We start from the raw sequence: 15499 nt of genomic DNA, 5'->3' as shown, positions 1-15499 counted from the left end.
ACAAAAAAGATACTGAATATCCAATGATGAGTGGCACACTTCATCACAGGATTGTTAAGTAATTACAGGTGTTTTGAATACAGTCACCAACTCCAATGACAGAAATTACTAGAGAGGCTTTCTGCACTCATAGCAAGTTTTACTGTAGAAATACTGAGAGTGTAAATTCCAGTAATAGCTGGGCTACATATTACATCTCCCACCTTCATGTCTGAACATCACCACATCAAGAAAATGAGAGAAATTAGAACCTGTATAGAGACCTTCCAACATTTTTAATTCTCATGCACTATTTGTCAATGGAATAGGAGAAATGGGGAGAAATGAGAATCGTGTCAGAAATAACCTCCACCGTTATCATAAGGTGATTCACAGAGCACAGATGTGGATCCAGATATGAAGAATTACTCAAAAAATCCTATAAGACTATTCTGATACTGACCACATTCACAAAACAATAGCCAGTTACTAATTCTATGCATAGCAGACGGAGCTTTTCATTTGAGTTATTCACAAACTATTTATGTTTCTATAAACATGTAACATTTGCCATGCTATTCTTCACAGATATTTTTATATTACTGACTCCAAGCATCACTTGTCAATATCAGCACTGATAATTTTTGGACAGATGTTTGAATGGAATGAAAACAAGAGTCTCTATAAATTATGCAATGGATGTTAACTGAGTTTTCATAGCCAGACAAAGAGTGGGAAATGGACAAACAGGGTACCAATTGATCAGCATAAGGTTCGGTTTTGCAAAAAGGAAAAAAAAGAAAAAAGGTTTAATTGCTTGAAAGAAATCAGAAACTTAATTAGTGACTTGAGGAAAAATTGAAATATTTCAAAGACACCTGCTGCTAGCTTTGCAAATGGAATGTCAAAAAGATCATCTCCCCAAGGCCTAGCTATTTTGGACATAGTAAGTTACATTTCTGTGATATTTAACTGTCAAAAAGGCTTCCTTCTACTCAAGTACTAAATTTAGGATGTTTTGAGAACTGAAGACTCTAGGAAAGCAAATGAGGTGTCAAAAAATTCATGCTTTCTCATCAAAACTTGAAAATAAAAAATTAAAAATTGGTCAAATGTTCTATGAAATGATTTGTCTAAAACCAAGAAATAAAATACATTAGAGACACACCTGTCATGCCTGTGGACATTGTTCAAAATTATGTACACATGATGTGCTGATTGAGAATTTAAAGTTCACTGATTAATTTAGTATCTTAGAATTTTAAAGAGTACTAAAGAATATCTGTCTGGTGGATTAAATCGAACAATGGAAAATCCAGGATGGAATGCAACAATATTATGAAATGGAAGTTGCTACTCATCATACAGTGGAGATACAGTCACAGATAGGTGCAACAAAAAAAAAAAAAAAATGTCACAAATAAGCTTTCAGCTAGTAAGGCCTTCATCAAAAATAGACAACAGACACACTCACACACTCATGCAAACGCAACTCACACACACGTGACTGCTGTCTCTGGCAACTGAAGCTACAATGCGAGCAGCAGCACCAGTGTATGATGGGGGGTGGCGACTGGGTAGTAGTAAGGAGGAGGGTGGGGCGGGAAGAGGGAGGGATACTAGGGTAGGGGTGGCAGACAGTGAAGTGGAGAGATGGGGAGGGGGGGGGAGGGTACTGGAAAAGGAGAGAAGTGGAAAGACTAGGTGCGATGGTGGAATGAGGGCTGTGTAATGCTGGAATGGGAACAGGGAAGGGGTTGGGTGAGTGAGGAAAATTCATTATTCATTAGTCCTTGTCCTCACCCATCCAGCCTCTTCCCTGTTTCCATTCCAACACTACATAACCCTCATTCCACCACCATCGCACCCTGTCTCTTTCCTTCTCTCCTTTTCCGCTACCCCTCTCCCCTTCCCCATCTCTCCCCTGCCCTCTGCCTAACCTCCCGACTGCACATACCTGCCCTACCCACTCTCCACCCTGTCTCTGTGCCCTCCCCAGTAGCACTTCACCGTCTACCATCCCAACCCTGCTATCTGTCCTCCTCCCCACTCCAGCCTCCTCCTTACTCCCAACACAGTTGGCACTCTCATCATGCACTGCTTCTGCTGCTGCTCACCAGTTGCCAGAGACTGCAGTGTGAGCATTTGTGTGTGTGTGTGTGTGTGTGTGTGTGTGTGTGTGTGTGTGTGTGCGTGCGTGCTTGCTTGTGTCTGTTGTCTGTTTTTGACTAAGGCCTTACTGACCAAGAGCTTATTTGTAACAGTCTTTTTGTTGTGCCTATCTGCAACTCAGCATCTCCACTTTATGGTGAGTACCAACTCCCGATTTCACAATATTGTCTGGTGGATTATTGAGACTGTGCATTGTTCTGTGGTATGGACTTGATATATATCTATAGTCTTTGCTTGAAGATGTAAAAAAGTGGCAACAATTTATGAGTCCCAAAAAGTTTTCTATAGTGAATCCTTGAAGTATCAGGAAAGCAAACATGCATTGTCAAGTTGCAGCTCATGTGTCGTACATAATTTTGTGTATCAGTCAAAAGCACATCAAATGTTTTTATAATATATTTTATTTCTTACTTTTAGACAAATTATTTCAGAAAACATTTGGCCTTTTGTTAATACTTTTTATAGTTATCACATCTGCAAGGACTAAAATCAGCAAATATTTATTACTAACACATTCATAAGCCATCATGTTTATTTCAGTTTTCCCATTTCCCTGCACTGTGGAAATGGGTCATGCTTGCCTCTGTACATGCACTAATTTCTCTATCTTGTTCTTCGGCATTCGTGGAAGACACTGAACAGATGATGTAAATAACTAGGTGATTTGATACAAAAATCAGTCCTTTAAACTTTAACAACAGAGTTTTGCATGAAGACAATTTTTTTCCCCGAAGTTTTATAAATCTTTGTAATCTTATGTTTCTCCTGATAGATCATTCAGATTATCAGAAAAAAATATATAAATTTATATTTGTAGAGCAAATTTACCTTAAGAATAGACTCCAGAGTGTCCCCAGGCTTGCTGGCCGAGGCCAGACCTGGGAGGCTGCGACCATCGCTGGCATTCACCTGCAGGTAGAAATGAAACGTGCATTTTACTAGAAAATAAAAATTTACCTATTCTTATTGTTTGCTTTAAATCTGCACAAATGTCTGATAAGTTTTCTATTCACTTTTTATTTATGTTCAGCAGCAAGGAATTAACTCTTGCGACTGAATTCTTCTCACTAACTTCAGTATCTTATAACTTTGCATGTTGGGATTTGTACCAACAAACATTGAAGGCTGAATGTTAATTCATTTTCTGTATAGTTCAGAGTATGGTACAAATATTTCAATTACTTGCCATTTCTGCTGTTTTCATAACAACCTTCACTACCAATGGTTGATCATATTTCAGGTGATTTACTAGCACTGTAATTACTTTCAAATATTCTCACAATGTATATTTCAAGACAAGCTTACATATACCTCCTTGTAATAACAGTAATAAGACACAAGTTATTTGAATAACTACCAGCTAATTTTGCTGCTAACTGTTTCCTATGCTGTCAGAGAAATTTATGTATTCAAGAATGGTCTTTTTTGCAGACAATGTCAGTTATGCTAACCAAACAATATAATATTAAAGTGACAAAACACTTACCACATCAATAACATAATACTGATTGTGAAAATTAAAAGTTAACTAATGTGTATGATGAACTGGCCATGTGCTCTACCCTGGCTAAACATAACCTTATAGATTCATTCAACTGCATATACCAGCTCTAAGTATTATTTCTGACAGGCTATTCAGTATTGACCACCCACCATGAAATTCCCTACCAACAGCATCATCCACATGCAGTATCCTGTCTGTTGTCAATTTCCCAAAGTTGGAGCTGTTACTTCTCACCCAAACAGCTCCTCAATTGGAATCATGAGGCTGAGTACATCCCAGTGTGGTCCTATCACCAATCAAATATTCCTAGCAGTACCAGAAATCAAACCTGAGTCTTCTGCATGGCTGTCAGACATGCTGACCACTTAGTAACACAGGCAGACAATTTCGATATCTACATATCCTACCTCCCTTCCCCCCCCTCCTCCTTGAGTTAAACTGACAAATCCTATCTCACTGTAAAATGATCTGTGAATGAACAAATGACTACTACAATTACTACTGCTACTATTATCAGCGTAGTTATTAAACAATGGAAAATCCAAGATGGAATAATGACAGTATTATGAAAAGGATAGACTACTACTCAACCTATAGAGGAGATGCTGACTCGCAGACAGGCACAACAAAAATGCTGCTAAACATGTAAGATTTTCACCCAAAAGTCCTTCTAAATTAGATAATATGCACACATTCATGCATGCACAATTCATACACACATGACTTATAACTCTGCCCACTGAGCAATGGTGTATGAATGGAGAAGCAATCTGGGTGGTGGGAGTAAGGAGGAGGCTGGGCAGGGAGGGGAGGAATAGCAGAGTAGGGATGGTGGATGGTAAAGCGCTGCTTGTGGGAGCATACCGGGACTAGTTGGGACCGGATTTGGCAGCCAAGAATCGGGACGGTACAGTGCTGCTTGTAGGAGCATACAGAGATGTAGTGGGGACGGGCTAAGGTAGCTAGGGATGGCGGTTATCACTGAAAAAAATCAGTTCAGTTATATTGGTTTTTTTTATTCTTGCCTGTTTAACTTGACTGTTAAAATTGCTCAAAATTACCAGTTTCTGAAATAACTGTTTTTTGGTTTTTTTATTCCTATTAATTTCTGTAATAAATGTAGAAATTTAACAAACATTGAAAAATGTTGGTTCTCTTGGTTTCAAAACAAATAGAATCAAAACATTAAATCAAGTAGTAAATAAAAGAAAACTTAATCCATCAACCGTTCGCTGCTTTTCTCGAGAAGTGAAAAGTGGTAAAATACTACAAAAAGATCACCAATATTCTCTTACTGATTCTTTTTTCTTAAACTCTGCAATCAGGAATCATGTCACTAACTGGGCATTACAAATAGTCAGTGCTAAAGGTGAAAGCTGATGTTGCGGAACTCTGTTTCTCATGTTAATGTATCCGTTTCCAATGGCTACAAGGAGGTGAAGGCGTATTACGTAGACACAGACAGTAGGTCAGCTACTTTCTATTTTTATTGTAAACTATGAATGAATTGTTGTTATATTTTTAATTTATTAATGTTGTCGTAACTTCCTTCCTCTTTTATTATTTCATAGAGATGGCAGACAAATTCACAAACTTTTAAATCAAATGAAGCATTGTACTTCATTGCTAAATAAATTCATGAAAACATTTCCAGACTAAGGTTGGTGCCTCTGTAATACAATGGATGTGTGCTGGTGATAGTGGGAAGCTATCTTACAGAGCAGTTGGGGCAAAACCTTGCACACTGCATGTACGTGCATGCAACCACGACACACAGCAGCAAGGATATTATTGTCTCACCAATGCTGTACCAATTCTTATGAAATACGTGTGTTGCACATTTCTATAGGCACTTTTATTAAAATAGCACTGATTACTTTTCCCATTTCCCATTTTGTATAATAACACAATGTTTCAAACCAATGTAAATTTAATAAATAAAACTTAATCCTTTTTAAAAAAAGTTTACTTAAAAATGGAAAGTTTTGGCACTGCTGCTATGGCTAATTGATTTTTTTTCTGCTTGGCTGCTAGCAATAAATAAAAAATACCTGTTGTAATAGTGAACAAAATAAAATACCAAAACGTACCAGTTATTCACAACTAAAATACCACTATCATTTTCAACTGGTCGGTTTTTCCCATGTCTATGGGCAGCTAGGTGAAGTGGTGGCTGCAGAGGGGGCAGGTGGGGAGAGGAGGAGGGAGAGGGCAAGGTGAGCAGGAAAGGAGAGAAACAGAGAGGGGGAAAAAGACAGTGTGTGCATTGGTGGAACAGAAGGCTGTGTAATGCTGTAGAGGAAGCTGGGAAGGACATTGGTGGCTGAAGGATAGGGACTAACAAAGGTTCAGGCCAGGATGGTTATGGGGCTGTAGGATATATTGCTGGGAGAGTTCCCACCTGCGTAATTCAGAGAGATAGAGTTGGTAGGAAGGATCTGTATGGTGCAGGCTGTAAAGCAGTAACTTAAGAGAAGCACATTGTGTTGGGCAGAATGCTAAGCAACTGGATGATACACGTGTCCCCTGGCCATAATTTGTCGGTGGGCATTCATGCAGACAGACAGCTTGTTGGCTGTCAATCCCACGCAGAACACAGCACAGTAGTTGCAGCTTAGCTTGTAGATCACATGACTGCTTTCATAGGTTGTCCCACCTTTTGATGGCATAGGTGATGCTTGCGACAGGACTGGAGTAGGTGATGGTGCGAGGATGTATGGGACAGGTTTTGCATCTAGGTCTATTACCGGGATATGAGCCATAAGGAAAGGACTTAGAAGCAGGGATGGAGTAGGGATGGATGAAGATATTGGGTAAGTATGGAGGGTGGCAGAATAACACTGTGAGAGTGGTGGGAGGATAGTGAGCAGGATATTCCTCATTTCAGGGCACAGCAAGGGGTAGTTTAAATCCTGGCAGAGATTGTAATTCAGCTGCTCCAGTCATGGGTAGTATTGAGTCACAAAGAGGTGATCTTATGTGACCAGACAATGAGGCTTTGGGAGGTGGCAGGTGACTGGAGAAATAAGGCACAGGAGATCGGTTCCTGTACGTGTTTGTGACCATAATTTTGGTCTGTGAAGGCCTCCGTGAGACCTTCAGTATATTTCGAGAGGGCTGCTCATCACTTTAAAAGCCATGTCCATATGTGGCTAGACTGGATGGAAGGGACTTCTAGGTACAGAATGGGTGGCAATGTCAAAATGAAGGTATTGCTGATGGTTGGCAGGTTTGATATGTACAGCGGTACTGATGTAGCCATCTCTGAGGTGGAGGTCAACTTCATGGAAGGTGGCTTGTTGGGTTGAGGAGGACCAGGTGAAGCAAACGAAGGAGTAGGTGTTGGAGGCTCTGGAGGAAAGTGGATAGGGTATCCTCACCCTTCATCCAGATCACAAAGCTAACATCTTCATTCCCGTAACCCCCTGGTGACAAACTTAGTCTCTGTCCTTCAACCATATAACCTCTTCCCTGATCCCATTCCAGCACTACAGCACTATACAGTTTTCTATTCTACCATTTCTATTCTACCAATGCAAACACAGTCTTTTCTCCACTCCTCTACTTTTCTGCCCCCCCCCCCCCCCCCTTCACCAGCACTGTCTAACACCTCCGACTGCACCTAGCCCACCTGCCCCGTAAATACTACGTTCCTGTATGCCCCCACAAGTAACACTTTACTGTCCACAAACCCTACCATACTGCAGAATGCAATGGCACCAAATAAGAAGCTGTTTCCCAAACAGGCTCAGGTAATGGAAGGACCATACGGCACTGTAGTGAGTCACTGGAGCAAGGAAGGATACACAATTCATGAGGAAGGATCTTGATTAGCAATCTATGCATAGGTGAGCCACAGACACAGAGCCACAGACACACAGGTGCAAAAGTCAAAATTTTCTTTATTATATACAGTGAAACCTCTATATAACGTTTTTCAAGGGACCACAAATTCTGAATACTGTATAGAGGAAAACACTATAAAGAGGAAGTCTTCCAAATAATAATTATATGGCATTACTGGAGATAGGGACACCACTAATCAGCTTTGACAAATGGTGCCATAGATGACATTTTAAATTTTCACAATAATGTAATATGATATTCATTGCAAATGATCAATGTATCAAATGATTAGTTTTTTGTAAATAAAACATGGGGCCCTGTAGGTGGATGGGTCAAAGTAAATGGATCAGTTTGTACTGTAAAAAGTTATAACAGATTCTTAAGATATGACATCATTGTCCACAGCTGACAGGTGGTATCCCGTTCTTCAGTTGACCCAATTATAGAATATGAGCCAAATTTTGTTTATGATATACTGCACATATTACATAAAAACACAGTAAGTGGTACAGATTAAAAAAGAATTAGTTACAAAAAAATTACTTTAATAATTAAATTATGAAATGGAACTTAAATTTGCACAAAACTCTAGAAACCTATGTGATCTGAAAATCACATACCTATGATTTTTTTAAATATTCAAGCAAGCATATCTGTTTTCTATTTCTCTTTGGCTGTATGGCAATCATTTATTGCTCATTCTGTCCTCAAGTGTATGGGCCATCATATATCTCCCGAATGTTTCAAAGGCTTTAGCTGCCTTAGTATATGAGGGCACAGGGTCATCTTCCTTGTCACTGTCACTTTCACTACCACTATTATTCTCCAAACTTCTCTCTGCAGTCAGTTCCTCAATACTTTATACTCCTGTGGTTACCACGTTGTCATCCACAGCCACAAAGTCTTCAAAAGTGACAGAATCACTGCCTATTAATTCCTGAAACTCTTGCAAATCACTTGCAACATCTTCTACAGGAGCTGCCATCTCATTTTCACAGAATCCGCTTTTGTGAAACAGTTTTTAATAGTTTCAGCACTGACTTCCCTCCACAAGTACATAATTAAATTCATTGCCTGTAAAATATTCAGATTCAGTTGTGAGCTCTGCTGGCTTCCTGGTTTGCTTTGGTCCATCAAATTCAAGGCAAGGGCTGTCCTACATTTAACCTTAAGGGCATGTATTATTCCCAAGTCCGAAGGTTGCAGGTGGCTGGTGCAGTTGGGTGGCAGGAAAATTACTTTCACATTTCTCAGAAAGGATACGTCTGGTGGATGTGCCACACATCTATCCACAAACAGCAGCACTTTTCTTGCAGCAATCCCCATTTTGGCTTCAAATTCTCTGAGAAAACGTAAAAATATCTCACTCGTCATCCATGCCTTGGCATTGATTGTATATTTGCTTGGAAACATGGAAATGTTTTTGAAGCACCTTGGATTTTTTGGCTCCCCGATAACCATAGGTTTCAGTTTTTCACTGCATCGGTGTTTGTACACAACAAAACGTTACGACGTTTCTTGCTCTTCTTACTGCCATGGCAATTTTCGCCATGAAAAGTAAATGTCTTATCAGTTTGTAGCCATGTATCAGATTAGGGAGAGTCTGCATCCACTGAGTTACAGTTGGATCGTCCACACTTTTACTTTCTCCACATTCCGCTTTCTATACAACACCATGATGCTGTCAAAATTTATCAATCCATCCATTGGACGCCTTAAAATTTTCCATTCCTAACTGCAGTGATATTTGAAGCACCTTCTCCTTCAGAATAGTTCAGTTTATAGGAATGTTTGCAGTGTGCGCTTTCTGAAACCAAGATAATAAAACTTCCTCCATTTCGTCGTAAGTCAATGGTTTCACACGCATACGTTTCAAATTGCCACAATTCTCAAACCCTTCCATTATCGATGATCTGTTTTTCATAGTAGTGTTGAGTATTGAGGAGGCCAGTTCAAATTGCTTCGCTAGCTCCACGTGACTCACACCAGAAGATGCCTCCACTTTTTTAATAACAGAAAACTTCTCTTCCAGAGAAATGTTCCTCCACTTTTCACTCATGTCCACCGATGAAAGCTTAAAAAAAAAAAGTTATATCGAAGACACACTCTCACTAGACACACAAACTGTTTGCTGCTCAGCTCACACAACATGCTATGAATACAAAGCATCGACTGAAATGGCACCAAAAAGATCGCAAGCAGAATGTACGTCACATGTCATGTGACCGGGTTCTGCCACTTACATATGAAACACACTGAGCGCAGGCTTTCTGAGCTGGTGCAAATTGTGAATCCACAGAACGGAAAACTGTGTGTCTACATCCACTCACTGTGGCATTCGCTGTGTTATTCAGTGGTTTGGTATTTAACTAATTTGTAAATGGAAATGATAATCTTATTTTATTACAATTGAGTAATTACTAAATAATATTTCTCCCAGCTAAAGATTTGATCAAGTTGCTAACGAACTCCAATTTAATGTCGTGTTAAAGTGTTGTCTGTAAGTTGTGAAAGTGTCACTAAATTACAGTTCATACAACAGATTCTACACAACTATTAATTAAGATGGAAGCAGTTATCTTCAGCAAAATGATCATTAAAACCACCAAATATCAGCTGCGCACAACACTGACGTATGTTATCTGAAACAACATTCTTCGCAACTCGTGCATAATTAATTTTGGCTCCATACATCAGCTAGAAAAGTTTGTTATAACGATCGTGCTATGAGCACTGTTTTTAAAGAACCAATCTGATTCGAATTATTTTCATTAAAATGAGTTCGGGACCACCGGTGCACATTTATTTTTACACATTTGTATTACGTTTGGCATTTATGTCTGCAGAGATGCGTAATTTAAATTTGAATTTGCCGCTAAGATAATTGTTAAGATGGCGGCAGACAATTGATAGAGACTTTCTATTGTTAGAGCAAATAAGTAAATATTTAAAATGGTTATTAAATGCTATAAAATCTACTTTTGTATTGTGCAGTATTTAGACCTCATCAAGCAAACATTTGATTTGTTTCTAAGGAAAAAACAGACAAAAACCTGATACAAATCGCTATCATCAATGGCTGCGCTCCTTGCAGCAGAAAGAAATAATTAACACAGATAATGCTTACTGAGAGAGGAATTAAAGTTACAAATAATTATTCACTCATGCTTATAATAATAATTAACTCTATTTTCAAGTAATAATTAACAAATAATTACAATTTCTTAACAGACCTCAGTTCGATATGCGTCCGGAACCTACAAAAGCCATCCAACAAAAGGTAAAAAAAAAAAGGAAGATAAACACAGATCATAAAAGGAATTTACAATTATCATTGTCTTTGTATGATACACATCGATATGTCTAATTACATCATAGAATATTATATAAATAATTAATATTTATAAGTTTTCATTGTTTCTTCATACGTCGAATACATAATGTTTATAACTGTTAGAGGCATAATTTCCTCTCGTCGCACTGTAGCCAAAAATTTATCTCGTGAATGTTACATCACTTAAACATTATAAAGAGGTAAATAATTGACCAGGGTCCCAAAAATATGAGCGTTACATGGAGGAAATTGTAATATAGAGGAGACTCAAAAAGAGGAAAATTTAACATTGTTTATATGGACTTTTAGTCAGGACCGAAAAAAACCGACATAATACAGAGGAAAACATTACATGGAGGAATGTTATAAAGAGGTTTCACTGTAATAGCTAACAAAGCTAGGAGGAGCCTACATGGCATCAGAGCTTTAATAAGACAATACCACTATGCAATAAGCCAGTTAAATCAATAAACAAATGAATACTGCCAAGCCATTGATGATGTATGAATAGCTCCAAAGCTTTATGAAGTTTGTGAGAGATTTTGGCTGCATGCCAATATTGCCAATCAGCAATAGGAGGGTGTCTGAGTTTGGCCATCTGTGACAGTTTTACCATACTCTTGATGCACTGTAATTACATCATAGGATTTATTTCAAGTAGATTAGCTACACACACCTCCAATTATAATAGTAAGTCACCTGCTTGCATCTTATGCATTGAATCATCTAGTTAATAAAGGGAAGGATCAAATTAACTTGTGCAGCCACGAGCGCAAAGGTACATCTAGTCGTGCTGTAGGTCACCTAATCTGCTTTCTACGGACTCACAACTTATCTGAGATACTTTTATGGAGGTTTGGTCATCATCATCCCAGTCAACAGTAGAACCACAACCACCACTGGCAACAGCAGCAGAGCCACAGTCACCAGTGACAGCAGCATCCCCAGAATCATTATCATCAGAAACACAGGCAACAAGAAAAGAATCAACACCAATAATGGAAAATGCAACATCAACACTGGCAGAAGTAATAGGAGCCACTCATCTCCTTAACAAGACAAGAAGTTCACCACCATGCCATCTGAAGGAGCAGTCAACATTGGAAAACCCATCAAATTGCCATATACTGAGGAAGAAAAAAGCAGCAGTTCCATCCCATTTCAATGATTTTTTGCTGAAGGCCTACAGGAAAACCACAGTAAGATAAGTACAAGTATAATGCTCTTACATATTAATATGCAGTTTCTTAAGAACAAACTTAATGAACTCCAGTATTGGCTGGAAAACTTAAACTGCACTGTGGTTTCAACAAATGAACACTGGCTTAGCAATGAGGAACTAAAATTACGTGTACCATTTGGATATGAATTGGCAACCAGCTACTGTAGAACAAGGAGTAAACATAGTGGTGTATCTGTATATGTTAAAAATAGTGTGAACTTAATCTATGAAGTTATAGATGTAAGTGGACTGTGCATAGAAGAAAAATTTGAAGCTGCAGCCATAATGTTGCCAAACCAGGAAATTATAGTAGTTTTAGTATACTGCCCCCAAAACACAATGAAGACCTGTTTGTGGAGCTTCTGGAGAAACTGATACTCTTGCTACTCAAATACAAAAATTACAGAATACTAATATTTGGTGATATATATATAGACATTAGGTTTAAGAATAGAAATGTTGATCCCTTGCTAAATACACTTCACTTGTGTAAATTACAAACCCACAAGACAGGAAGCATGTCTAGACAACATAATTTGTAATTTTCATCTAAACAAAACAGAATTCAACACAATCAAGCAAGGCATTTCAGATCATGAGGGACTGTGGCTCAGACAAACTCTTAACAGTAAAGCAACTGAAATTTCCGCAGACTGTAGAAAAATTATAAGACCAATTAACAAATATAAGCTAAACAAGTTGGTATGTAAATTGAATTCAATAAAATGGGATAAAATAATAACCACTGCAGGTCCAAATGAATCTATCAACAAATTTCTAGAACTGTTAACGGAAAATTTTGAAGCATGTTGTCCTAAACACTGCAAGAAAATATCAAAGCAACATTGTTACACCAAACCACGAAATCTAAAATGCTGGTACACCCTATATGTAAGTAGAATAAGAATCATAATGCTACTCTATCATGATAGGTCCAAGCAAAATAACACTTACAAGGAGATGTACAAGGAAGTGAAAAAGATTTACAGGTCTGAAATCCAGGCAGCTAAGTGCAAAGCAAATGATACATATATACTGAACTCAGTAAATAAACGGAAAGCTGCAAGGGAAATTATTAAAACAGAAACTAAGTGTGATGATAAAGTGTACCAGACACCAATTCCACCCGATATTCAAAATGCGCATTTTGTCAGACCTCAATCTGATAACAGCATAACGGAGAATTTGAGTAAGGTAGAGGCACTGCTGCCAGAAATGAACAGTGGGCAGACAGACAGCTTTCACTGGACTTTTGTAACTGAGAAGATGGTCAATGAATCAGTAGCTAACCTCAGCAATTCTAGAGCAGAGGATTGCTATGGTCTTTCAATTTATGTTATTAAATATATCATAAATCAAACTGTAATGGCACTGACTAAAATAATCAACAAAATTTTAAATTAAGTTAATTATCCAGAATGTTTAAAAATATCTGTAGTTAAACCAGTACATAAGAAAGGAGATTTAACATCATGAGATAACTATCGACCAATATCCCCTATACCTATAATATCAAAAATAATAGAATACTGCATGCATAAACAGATGAGTCAATATTTTGAACACAATGATATGCTCACCTCCTCACAGTATGGTTTCAGATCCAGCCTTTCTACAGTCAAAACAGTTGAGTGTATGGTAGCAAAACTGTATAGCTGTTTTGAAAATAAAGATATTATCTGTGCAACACTTTTGACCTCAGGAAATCTTTTGATATGGTCTCCACAGTATTCTCATAAAACAGCTCTACCACTACCGAGGGAGAGAGAATGCCCTACGCTTAATGCAATCATACTTGGACACTAGAAAACAGTTAGTTAAGGTAAATAATCAAATGTCAGAATGTCTCCCAGTTGTAAATGGTGTACCTCAAGGATCTGTTCTTGGACCTTTCCTTTTCATTATTTATATAAATGATTTACCTGCAGTTGTATCACATGATGCAGTGCTATATGCTATGACACAACAATCATCACATGTGATACCAATCTTGAAAATGTGCAACACAGCATGGTAGTGGCAATGAAGAGGTACACTATTTGGTTTGAGGCAAATGTACTGCAAAAGAATGACAGTAAAACTGAAACTGTTGTGTTCAGTCTGAATGCTCCTAGTCATGATAAAAAAAACATTAATATTATTAGGATTTCATATAGATCATACATCTGCTGTACAAGCTGAGGAGCAGCATCAGTAAAGAACTTCTGTTATGTGTATATTTTGCATTCTTCCATTCGCATCTGAGTTATGGAATACTATTATGAGGCAATTCCATAGGCTCAAAATTAGTGTTTAAATGGCAAAATAGAGCCATAAGGTGCATAGCAGAACTTAACCCATATGAATCATGTTGAGATTATTTTAAGAATCTTAATATAATGACAGTGCCTGGCCCATATATTTACAACTGACTTGTCTTCATTAAAGAGAATCTGAGTAAATTTGACTTAAGGAGAACAGTTCATGACCATAACATAAGAAGTGGACATACAATTAATATGCTAGGTTTGCAAAGACACATAACAGCTACAAATATCTTGGTCCTGTCTACCTCAAGAAATTGCCTGAAAATGCCTACACAGTGCCAGTTAATAAATTTAAAACCAATCTTTCGAGGTGGATCAAAAGTAAAGTAATTTACTCTGCTCAAGAGTTCCTTGAGTATGTGACAAATGATGCATTTCCTTATGAGAATGAACTTTAAATTAACTGCCACACTGTGCAGCTATTTTATTACTGTTTCATGTACTTATTGTTAATTATCTGTTTGATTATTTATTTGTCATTCACTGTACTATGTAGTTAATTTATATTGTAATTGATCTATTAGGAAACTTCTTGTTGTTATTGACATTTGCAAAAATACGTATTGTATCCATCTTGCATTATTATATTGTAGTTTATAACATTTGTCATGTTGAAGTTTATATTACTATTGATGTTATTATTATTATGTTAGCATTGACGACACCAACTGTATGTAAATATGCTCAACAGTGGAATAAAACATATCACATGATGGGATTCTGCAACTGGAGGCACGCAAAAGAATGGTGTATGACTGATGTGACTCCACAATGTTTCTTGAAGTAGCTGTGACTGAAGCTCAAGTGTGCAATGATGGCTTCGTTTTTCTCCTCTCTATGAGGAAGGAGAGGGTTGCATGCTTTTCACAACCATGGGACTACAAATTTTGTATTTACTTTATTGGCCAATGTTTGTTGTAAGAGCACATGAGTATCTCATTGGATTTCTTACTCAGCTACCTTATGTAGGACTATGGAGTTATGACTATGGACCTTTGTTTGGGAATTTGGGTCTAGAAAAGTTTGGGAACAGCTCAAACTTCTGCTTTGTGGCCAGGGAACACCTCTGGAAACCATGGCTGGAGCTGCTGGTAATGCCACTTATTTTACTACATTTAGTATGGCTGCTGTCTTAT

General features: G+C 37.8%; 2 protein-coding genes across 2 annotated transcripts in view; both read right to left on the bottom strand.

Annotated features, from left to right (window-relative positions):
* Positions 1-15499, bottom strand: part of LOC126419598 (peripheral-type benzodiazepine receptor-associated protein 1-like) — an 843217-nt gene that overhangs the window by 386594 nt on the left and 441124 nt on the right. The window contains exon 4 of the mRNA XM_050086786.1: positions 2980-3060. The gene's annotated coding sequence lies outside the window, so the exon portion shown is untranslated. The remainder of the gene's footprint in view (positions 1-2979; positions 3061-15499) is intronic.
* Positions 8471-8962, bottom strand: LOC126419494 (tigger transposable element-derived protein 6-like). Its single transcript, XM_050086683.1, has one exon. The coding sequence runs from the start codon at positions 8960-8962 to the stop codon at positions 8471-8473; it is 492 nt and encodes a 163-aa protein (XP_049942640.1).

This window comes from Schistocerca serialis, chromosome 9 (genome assembly GCF_023864345.2).
Source record: "Schistocerca serialis cubense isolate TAMUIC-IGC-003099 chromosome 9, iqSchSeri2.2, whole genome shotgun sequence".
In the NCBI taxonomy this organism is placed as follows: Eukaryota; Metazoa; Arthropoda; class Insecta; order Orthoptera; family Acrididae; genus Schistocerca; species Schistocerca serialis.
This window is presented reverse-complemented; position numbering and strand designations above follow the sequence as displayed.

Coding starts and splice junctions, on each gene's coding strand:
- LOC126419494 (XM_050086683.1), bottom strand. CDS start 8,962: ATGGTTATCGGGGAGCCAAAAAATCCAAGGTGCTTCAAAAACATTTCC.